This window comes from Myotis davidii, unplaced genomic scaffold (genome assembly GCF_000327345.1).
Source record: "Myotis davidii unplaced genomic scaffold, ASM32734v1 scaffold3313, whole genome shotgun sequence".
Lineage (NCBI taxonomy): Eukaryota > Metazoa > Chordata > Mammalia > Chiroptera > Vespertilionidae > Myotis > Myotis davidii.
The window spans coordinates 27,240-38,667 of NW_006284108.1; the positions used below are offsets into that span (position 1 = coordinate 27,240).

The 11,428-nt window shown below is 39.9% G+C and overlaps 1 protein-coding gene across 1 annotated transcript in view; it reads right to left on the reverse strand.

The window, feature by feature from the left end:
• Positions 1–312: 312 nt before the first annotated feature.
• The window catches only part of LOC102757181 (zinc finger protein 256), a 35,880-nt gene continuing 24,764 nt past the window's right edge, over positions 313–11,428 (reverse strand). The window contains 2 exon segments of the mRNA XM_015568341.1: positions 313–2,780; positions 2,782–3,796. Coding sequence (XP_015423827.1) covers positions 2,138–2,780; positions 2,782–3,796 — 1,658 coding nt within the window. The 3' untranslated portion in view covers positions 313–2,137.

The following is an 11,428-nucleotide window of genomic DNA, read 5'->3' on the forward strand; positions in this document are numbered from 1 at the left end:
CAATGGAAAAAAATCCTCAGGTGAGGATTAAAAACAACAAAAAGAATATCTATCAAAAAAAAAAAAAAAGCCGAAACCAGTTTGGCTCAGTGCATAGAGCGTCGGCCTGCTGACTGAAAGGTCCCAAGTTCGATTCCAGTCAAGTGCATGTACCTGGGTTGTGGGCACATCCCCAGTAGGAGATGTGCAGGAGGGAGCTGATCGATGTTTCTCTCTCATCGATGTTTCTAACTCTATCTCTCTCCCTTCCTCTCTGTAAAAAATCAATAAAATATATTTTTAAAAAAATGAGTTACTAATATATCTTTAAAAAATCTCCAAGAATCAATGAAATAAAAATTAAAGAAGAAAAATAATTAGAAAAAGCAAAGTTCTCTATTAAAATGGAATGTAAATCCATGGTTACTAGGAAAGGTGTGAAAAACAGGGACAGATTAAACAAGGTCATGAAGTAACTACAGTCACAGATATGGTCGGTATTATGAGTATAATGATGGTTTCAGTTTCATGCACATGTGAAGATTTATGAAACACTATACTTAACTCATGCAATTTACTCATTATAGCTTTTCAAAAATGGTTCAAGATAAAACCAATGTATGTTCACCTATTTTGCAACAACAAATTTTTCAAGACTATATTCAATATACATTCTTCTGCCCTGTGGGGAAGAGTATCATCTCAGTGACAGAAAATGTAACCAACAATGAAGAACTTTCACCCAAACCCACTAGAATGTTGACTGGGTCACAAAAGCCACATTTCTGGCCTAAAGACAGCCTTTGTTTTACTCTTAGTTTTGCTGCCAGAGCACCAATGGCTCTAGTGGGAATATCTGAGAGGATACAGGAAGCCATAAAACCTCTTGATGATAATCAATGACAATGACTGCTCCACAGAAGATAAACAAGCCTGGAGTCCCTCAGATCTGTATATCCACGCTCTTATATTCTTTTCCTCAAAAAATTTCTCGGTGAAGGTTTAGATGAAGATCACTGCATCTAATGGGCTGCAGTCTGGTCCAACAAGAATTAGGTCAGTGATTCTGCAGTGAATGGGTCCCCCTCACTGCAATGGTCCTCCAAGTGACCATCACGCATGCTATTGAAGGCATTAGGGCACATGGCCCTCTGCAACACCTGGGGAAAAGAATCCCTTCAAATGTCTTAGCATCCCTTGAAAACAAGAAAAAAATTCACACTGCTCCCAGACATAATTGAGGTTGTCACAGCTACCCGCTCTGTGGAGTGATCTCTGTGTCTGAAAGCATCCAGCTTCACATGAGGATCAGAGAATCCAGTGTTTACTGGGAAATTATGTGCAGCAATGTAAATTTAGCAAAAACTGCTGAGGTAATTTCTGCACCATAGACTTCCCTCAAGGGCAAAAATGTTTGAGACCTCATAAAAGTTTTTCACCTCATCATACTTGGAGAGCCATGATCTCCTTGTAAACTAACCCATAGAATCAATACAACACCCAACATTAAAGGCGGCTTAGGAAAAAGCCTTCAGTATTTTCCAAAGACAGAGACCTCAGACTGGCAGTTCTCCATTGATGACTTGGGTACTCAAGAAATTCATCATTAGCATCTAGGGAACGTGTGTCCCTGAATATGGCAGTTCTTCTGGAACATTATGTTCACTGCGGCCAACGGTATTCAGTCCTATTTGGCAACTTATGACAGGGAAACACTGAAGAACTAAGGGCTGAGGTATTCCTAATTTTCTTCATCAAATTAGACAAGAGATTTAGCTTCCCTGGGCACATCAGGATGGTGATTGATGGCATCTGTAGGGGCCTTATACATGGTTCAGGTGAAATACCTTCAGCAACACAAATATGCAGTGACATACACCTGGTAACATGTCTCTGTATGTTTGAAAGTGAAACATAGATACATATTGATCCAATAGAAATACTAACAAACACAACAACAAAAACAGTTGGAGGACTTTACCTAATGTAGGTGATTAAAGGTATGAGACATAATTCAGACTCAGAGTTCACATATTTTCTTATAAAATTATTAAGTCCTAACTAAGAAACTATATTTACTACACATCTAAGAAATTTTTCACAGTTGGACTCTTTCTTGCAGAGGGAATTTACAAATTTGGCTGAGAGGTATCTCACATTAATTGCACTTATAACGGCTTTCTCCAGTATGAAGTCTCTGATGACTACGAAGGTACTTGCTGGTGGTAAAACATTTTCCACATTCACTGCATTTATAAGGCTTTTCTCCAGTATGAAGTCTCTGATGATTACGAAGGATAAAGTTACTGGTAAAACATTTTCCACATTCATTGCATTTATAAGGCTTCTCCCCTGTATGAACTCTCTGATGAGTACGAAGGCACTTGCTGGTGGCAAAACATCTTCCACATTCATTGCATTTATAAGGCTTCTCTCCTGTATGAACTCTCTGATGAATACGAAGATCGGTGCTGCTGGAAAAACATTTTCCACATTCACTGCACTCATAAGGCCTTTCTCCAGTGTGAACTCTCTGATGAGAATGAAGTGCAGTGCTAGTGATAAAAGATTTCCCACAATCATTGCAGTGATAAGGCCTCTCTCCAGTGTGCACTCTCTGATGACGACGAAGAACACTGTTCCAGGAAAACGATTTCCCACATTCACTGCATTGAAAAGGCTTTTCTCCTGTGTGAATTCTCTGATGATTTTGGAGATCACTTTTATTTGGAAAAGACTTTCCACATTCCCTGCATTTATAAGGCTTTTCCCCTGTATGAACTCTCTTATGATAATGAAGCATTGCATTTATAAGGCTTTTCTCCAATATGAAGTCTCTGATGACTACGAAGGTACTTGCTGGTGGTAAAACATTTTCCACATTCATTGCATTTATAAGGCTTTTCTCCAGTATGAAGTCTCTGATGACTACGAAGGTACTTGCTGGTGGTAAAACATTTTCCACATTCATTGCATTTATAAGGCTTTTCTCCAATATGAAGTCTCTGATGACTACGAAGGTACTTGCTGGTGGTAAAACATTTTCCACATTCATTGCATTTATAAGGCTTTTCTCCAATATGAAGTCTCTGATGACTACGAAGGCTAGAGTTACGGGTAAAAGTTTTCCCACATTCACTGCATTGATAAGGTTTTTCTCCTGTGTGAACTCCCTGATGATATTGGAGACCAGTGCTACTCGTAAAAGACTTTCCACATTCACTGCATTTATAGGGATTTTCTCCAGTGTGAACTCTCTTATGATGACAAAGGGCAGTGCTGCAGGTAAAAGATTTCCCACATTCACTGCATTTATAAGGCTTTTCTCTTGTGTGAACTCTCTGATGAAAATGAATGGCAGTGCTTCTTTGAAATGTCATCCCATGTGTCGAAATAGCATTTGGACTGTCCCCAGTCTGAGTAGCCTTTAGGTGGAGATGTCCTACCCTTGTAAGTGCACCCTGCCCAACCTCCTCACATGTGAAACGATTCTGGGACACATTGAAATTGCAGCTGTTTGCAAGTGAATTCCTTTCCACACCCCTAATGAAAGTCTTCTCTCTAACATGCTGCTGGTGAAATTTTACACTGAAATAAAACCATTTTGCACACGATCCACACCTCAAAGGTATCTGTCCGTGTTGGGTGCCCTGTCCCTCCATCCAGTGGAAAATGTTTCCCAAGACTAGCCCACAACTGTCACAAGGATGGCTCTTCTGGGAAGACAAGGCTACCTTGGGATTCCTTGCCTGTGACACTCTTACAGTAACCTTCTGTTCAGTCAGTGCCTCCACTTTCTTTGTTCCACAACAGCAACCTGAACAAAAGAAAATGAAGGTGAAGTACATGTTGACCTGATAAAATTAGAATATTTTCACCACAAATGTTTAGCTGTCATGACTAGGCCTGATGCCATAGAAAGATTTTCAAGATGAGTGAGTTAGACTCTGAGGAAGATGCTGTTATACATAACATGGCCCCAAAAGACAGTCAATGATGATAATCTCAACAAGGGAGGGACAGAAGCACACAATGGGACACAAAGAAGAGAGGAAAGCTCTACTCATTGTTCTTGCACAAACGGTTTCCTTTAGGACCTTACATGCTGGCCATGTGAGTCTGTGTAGAATAATTTAAAGCGGCTCAAAGCCATAAAAATTAATTGTATTAGAGCACATGATGTTGAACGTCAATATAATAACAGGTTTGCACTATAAGGTGCTGCAGGCATGGACCCACATTGGTATGCATTAAAGAAAGACCTGTGAAATAGGCAGAGGTGCAATGTCCAGAGAGGTGAAGGTTATCCGTGGGCTGGGAATCTGAGTAGAAATGATCACTATTAAAACTGAGTAGTTGCCGAGACCAGTTTGGCTCAGTGGATAGAGCGTCGGCCTGCAGACTGAAAGGTCCCAGGTTCGATTCCGGTCAAGGGCATGTACCTGGGTTGTGGGCACATCCCCAGTGGGAGGTGTGCGGGAGGCGGCTGATCGATGTTTCTCTCTCATCGACATTTCTGACTTTCTCTCTCTCCCTTCCTCTCTGTGAAAAATCAATAAAATATATTTTAAAAAAATAATAAAATAAAATAAAATAAATAAAACTGAGTAGTTGGCAAAGTATCAACAATAAACACAAAGTAGCATAACTGGGTGAGGAATGGGAAACTATAATAAAACAGAAAAGTTTTATGGTCAACACTGTGGTAGAACAACAAAGGACAAATGAGATCACAGGCAAAAGATCTGTATGAGTGACATCAGCAAGATGGCAGGATCAGAGATATGAGCATCTTCCCTATCCCACTGTAAGTAGACAGCGATCCATGAACAAGGACCCCATAGGAAATGGGAATAAGAGTACCAAGAAGACAAATAGTATTACAGACACAAATAAAGGAGAACTGTACAGAAAGGATGATTAGAAAAGACTGCATGAACAAAAATATTTGAAGACACAGAAAGTAAAAAAAAAAAGGGTCAGAGTTACCTCCAGCAACCACTGTGCATCTGCTATCACCGACCATAATGGTCTGTTTTTCAAAAAAAAATACTGGAAATTTTTGTGTTTAAAAACCACAGAATGCCTTGACCAGTATGACTCATTTGGTTGGAGCATCGTCCTGTGTACCAAAGGGTCAAGGATTCAATTCCCAAACAAGGTATATATCAGCATGTGGGTTCCATTTCCAGTTAGCTTGTGTGCCGAATTCAGCCGAATGATGTTTCTCCCTCACACTGATGTTTCTCTCTCTTGCTCTCTGTCTCTCACACTTTCCATCTCTTTTCCACTATATATGAAATCAATAGTAAATAAATAGAAAAGAATATCAAGGTAGCCAAACACAAAACAGAACTCAAAAAAGTGTAGACACAGCCCTGACCTGTTTGGCTCAGTGGATGGAACGTCAGCCTGTGGACTCCAGGGTCCCAGGTTAGATAGATTCCACTCAAGGGCATGTACCTTGGTTGCGGGCACATCCTCGGTGGGGTGTGTGCAGGAGGCAACTGGTCAATGTTTCTGACTCTCTGTCCCTCTCCCTTCCTCTCTGTAAAAGTCAATAAAATATATTTTTTAAAAAGTTAAAAAAAAGTCTAGAGACAAAGTAAATAAGAAGACAACTTATCAAAAATCATGTAAAAAATTCAGAAAATGCAAATCTAAGAGGAAATTTTATATGGATACATGACTATATTATGAAAAAAGATCTCAAGAAACCTAACCTGCCATCTCAGGAATCTAGAAACAAAACAAGAAAGTAAAACAAAAGGTGGGAAAGGAATAAAACTATAAATATTTGAACAAGCATCAATAAAAGGGACATAAGACAAAATAAAAGAACACCTAACAGGTACTTTTCTAAAAAATAAAAAAATTGGCAAACCTTGAGCTAGAATAAAGCAAATAAACACACAAACAAAAATAAGCCTCAAAGAAATGAAGAAAGAAGTGAAAGATAAACATTACACGTGACACTATGAACCACAAAGCTTCGTGATAGATGTTGATGATAGGAGCCAAGATTACCCTCCAGAGAGAAATGTGTCAAGATCCCATATGAGCTTCTGAAATTAATAAACAAATTTAGAGCCCTGACCAGGTAGCTCTCTTGTCGAGTGTGTGGTCCTGATGCACCACGGTTGTGGGTTTGATCCCCCATCAGGGCACATGTAGGGGACAGTTAATAAATGCTTAGATGGGTAGAACAGCAGATCAATGTTTCCTACTCTTTCTCTGTCTCCCTTCCTGTCTCTAAAATCAATAAATAAAGGCTGCCCAATACGGCTCAGTGATTGAGCATTGCATCGACCCATAACATAGGCAGTCACAATTCCATTCCTTGTCAGGGGACATGCACAGGTTTCCAGCCCAATGTCCAGTGGGGGTGTGCAGGAAGCACCTGATCAATGACTCTCTCTCATTATTCATGTTCTATCGCTGTCTCCTTCTTTTCCTCTCTGAAATCAATAAAATATATTTAAAAAATTAATTAATTAAAGAAAAAATAAATAGCCATGCCAGTGTCGCTCAGTGCTGAGAGTGCCTGCGTGTACACTGGAAAGCCATGAGTTCGATTCCCAATAAGATGCAGGTAGGTGAGTTTCAGGTTCAATCACCCCTCTTAGTGGGGGCACATGTGGGAGGCAACCAATCGATGTTTCTCTCTCTCTCTCAGCCTCTCCTCTCTCTGAGTCTCCCTTTCTCTCTCGCTCTCTAAGGAAAAAAAAATCACTGCAAAAAATATTCCCACTATTTAGATGAAGATAAAAGAAGAATAAAAATTGAGTTCAGAAAAGTTTCAGAAAGGAGATCCAAGATGGCGGTGTAGCAAAGGCCTATACTCGCTGCCTCCCACAACCACATCAAAATTACAACTAAAATACAGAACCATCAGCCAGAACCGCTGGAAAGATGGCTGAATGGAAGCCTTAGGACGAGATAAGTGGTAGGAGGTAAAGAGGCTCGGAAGGTGCTGGTCCTGTACCGATGTGGGCCACTTTTTTAATTGGGAGGGAGGTCGTCTCTGCAGAGGTCACCTGGAGGAGCAAGGGGTCCCAGTAAAACACAAGACACACAGCAGAGGGTCCCAGAGGTGGGGGAAAAATGTCCCTACTGGCAGTAAGAAATACAGGCTATAAAAACCAGTGCGGACGGGGCCTGCATGACACAGACGCTGCAGGAGACCCAGCTGCTCCTCTTACAATGCCAGCAGCACAAACTGAACTTACAAGCTCCGGCTTCTTCTGACCTCCAGGGCCAGGCCAGCCTGGGGGCGTGGGTCGGATCAAAACACCGATGAGGAGAAACTGGACTGACTGGCAGCAGTGGCAGGAATTCAGGGCGGCTTTCTTCCAGACTGAGGTGCTCGCAGAGATCATTATACCTATGCTGGGATATCCTAGGTCTCAGGTCTGTCTGACAACCATTTCTGTTTGCTCCGCCCTGGTGATTCTCTGAGACCTCACCCTATCCAATTTACAACCTCACCCAAGCTGTGTGCAGCAGCTTTGGTATATGAATGGCCTGTCCTTGCTCAAGTAAAACCTGTCAAACAAGTTGTAGTTAGGTCAGGGAGTTCCAAGCCTATCAATAAAGGGCCAAGATGTGGCACCAGCACTAGCCTTCCTTGCTTCACAGCTGAGCTTCTTGGGGGCACCTCCAAACCCGATACAAAGAGGAGAATCTGCAGATCTCTCTGTAGATCCTGCTCAGTGGCTCCAGGTAGAGGCTGACTTTACACCTCCTTGGAGACTTAAGAGCCAGTGTACCTAGTGGTCAGGTTCATACCATACCAGCTTACAACACTTCAAGTCTATAAGCGCCACAGTCAAGGGGAAGACTCACTGAGCACCAAAGCCCCACTGAAGCCAGTTCTGCTCCATAGGGGTATCTCCTACACAGCAGATCTCCCAATGTAGTCACAGTGACCCCCATAGATGCTAAAATCCTCAACATAATTCTGGCAAATAGAATCCAGCATTACATTAGAAAGATCATACAGCATGACCAATTGGGATTTATTCTGGGGATGAATGCATGAGATACAATATCTGCAAATCAATAAATATGATATATCATATGAACAAACAGAAAGAGAAAAATCACATAATCATACTAATTGACCCAGAAAAAGCATTTGACAAAAATTCAACACCCTTTCTTGATAATAAAAACTCTCAGCAAAGTGAGGGTACAGGGGTCTACCTCAACATAATAAAAGCCTTATATATATTACAAACCTACAGCTAACATCATACTCAACAAACAAAAGCTAATATCATTTTCTCTAAGAACAGGAACAAGACAGGAATGCCCACCTTAAACACCCCTGTTTGATATACTGGAGTGCTAGCCATAGCAATCAGACAAGAAGAAGAAATGAAAGGCATCCAAATTGGAAAAGAAGAAGTAAAACTGTCATTATTAGCAGATGATATAATATTGTACATGGAAAACACTCAAGTCTTCGTGAAAAACTACTAAATATAATAAATGCATGCAGCAACGTAGCAGGATACAAAATTAACACCCAGAAATCTATGGCTTTTTTATACACCAATAATCAACTCACAGAAAGACAAACAAACAATCATATCTACCATTGCAACAAAAATATTAAGATACATAGGAAGAAACTTAACTACGGAGGTAATAGACCTGTACTCCGAAAACTACAGGAAATTGAAAAAAGAGATAGAAGACATAAACAAATGGAAAAATATACCGTGTTAATGTATTGTTAAAATCAACATCTTAGAATGTCCATACTACCCAAAGCAATCTATATATTCCATGCAATCCCCATTAAGATACCAACAGCATATTTCAGAAACCTATAATAAACTCTCCAAAAATTCATAAGGAATTAAAAAAACATAGTCGAAGCAATCTTGAGAAAGAAGAACAAAGCTGGTACTGGTACAACAACAGACATATAGAACACAGCAACAAAACAGAGAACCCAGAAATCGACCCAAGCCATTTTGCTCAATATGTGACAAAGGAGGGAACAGCATACAATGGAGTCAAGACAGTCTCTTCAATAAATGGTGTTGGGAAATAGGACAGATACATGCAACAAAAATGAACCTAGATTACCAACTTATACCATACACAAAAATAAACTCAAAATGGATAAAGGACTTAAACCTAAGATAGGAAACCATAAAAATTTTAGAAGTATCCACAGGCAGCAAAATAACAGACATATGTCCTAGCAATATCTTTATTGATACAGCTCCGAGGGCAATGTAAAGTAAGGAAAAAATAAACAAATGGCACTACATCAAAATAAAAAGCTTCTGCACAGCAAAAGAAACCATCAACAAAACAACAAGAAAGCCCACTGCATGGGAGAACATATTTGACAATTACATTTCAGATAAGGATTTCAACTCCAAAATTTACACAGAACTCATACAACTTAACAAAAGGAAGATAAACAATCCAATCAAAAAATGGGCAAAGGACCTAAATAGACACTTTTTGAAAGAGGACATACAGAAGGCTGAGAGAAATATAAAAACATGCTCAAAGTCACTAATCATCCGAGAGATGCAAATCAAAACAACAATGCGGTGTCATCTCACACCTGTCAGAATGGCTACTATCAACAAATCAACAAACAACAACTGCTGGTGAGGATGGTGAGAAAAAGGAACCCTCATGCATTGCTGCTGGGAATGCAGACAAGTGCAGCCACTTGGATGACAGTATGAAGTTTCCTCAAAAAGTTAAAAATGGAACTCCCATGTGATCCAGTAATCCTACTTCTAGGACTATATCCCAAGAAACCAGAAATACTGGTCAGAAAGGGTATATGCACCCCTATGTTCATAGCAGCACAATTTACAATAGCTAAGATTTGGAAACAGCCTAAGTGCCCATCAGCCGATGAGTGCATTAAAAAACTGGTACAGCTGAAACCGGTTTGGCTCAGTGGATAGAGCGTCAGCCTGCGGACTGAGAGGTCCCGGGTTCGATTCCGGTCAAGGGCATGTACCTGGGTTGCGGGCACATCCCTGGTGGTGGATGTGCAGGAGGCAGCTGATCAATGTTTTTCTCTCATCCATGTTTCTAACTCTATCTCTCTCCCTTCCTCTCTGTGAAAAAATTAATAAAATACATTAAAAAAAAAAAAGCTGGTACAGCTACACAATGGAGTACTATGCTGCTGTAAAAAAGAAAAAACTCTTACCATTTGCAACAGCATGGATGGACATGGGAAGCATTACGCTAAGTGAAATAAGCCAGTTGGAGAAAGATAAATATCACATGATCTCCCTTATTTGTGGACAATGTGGGAAAAAAGGAGGCATATGTAATGCAATAGGTAATACTTTAAACAATACAGAAATTTTAAAAAAGAAATATGTTGAAAATATCCATAGTACACAATGCAATCCATAGTACAGAATAAATGCAATCCTGAGGATAATTCCTATGTTATTTTACAAAAAAATGAAAATAGAATCTTGAAATGTATGGAATTAAAAAACTGAACAGCAAAGGAAATCTTGAACGAAAACAAACGTGATGGTATCACACTTTCTGACTTCAATTTATTACAAAGAGAAAGCAAGCGCCCTGTCTGGTTTGGCTCAGTGGACAAAGCAATTCCGGTTAGGGCACATGCCCAGGTTGTGGGCTCGGCCCCCAGTGGGGGACTTGCAGGAGGCAGCTGATACATGCTTCACTCTCATCATGGATGTTTCTATCTCTCTCTCCCTCTTCCTTCCTCTCTGAAATCAATAAAAATATATTTAGAAACAAAGAGAGACAGAGAAAGCAAGCAAACAGTGTGTTGCTGGAGAAACATAGACACATATATCAACAGAACAGAACAGAAAACAGAAATAAAACCGGGCACATACTTTCAAGTAATCTCTAACAAAGCTGAAAGTCACAGAAGAAAGCAAAGACAGTTTCTTCAATGAATGGTGCTGCTAAAAATCAATAATCACATGTAAAACAACAATACTGGACACCACTGATAAAATTTAACTCAACCTGCATTGATTGTAAGCGCTAAAACTCAAAACTCCTCGGGACAACCTAGAGAAAAAGTTTTGGAGGTTTGTTTTGGACAGGATTTTCTGAATGTGACACCAACCACCAGAAAAAATAGAAAAAATAAACAGTCCAGATGGCAACAAATAAACAAAAAAAGCTTCTTCACAGCACAACAGCAATAAACAAAATGAAATGAAAGGCAATCTAGAGAACAGAAGAAAATACTGGCAAGCCATATGAAGGAATCACTTGGAGATACTGTGGATTCAGTTCTGATCAGCACAATAAAGAGAATATTGCAATATAGACAGAAATTCACACAAATAGGTGGAGTGCCCAGGGAATAATAAAGGTATGTTAATACCATTCTGCAAGCTAATAACAATGCAACCACTGTCTGAAAAGCAAACTCTATATAATTTCATTAAAAATACTT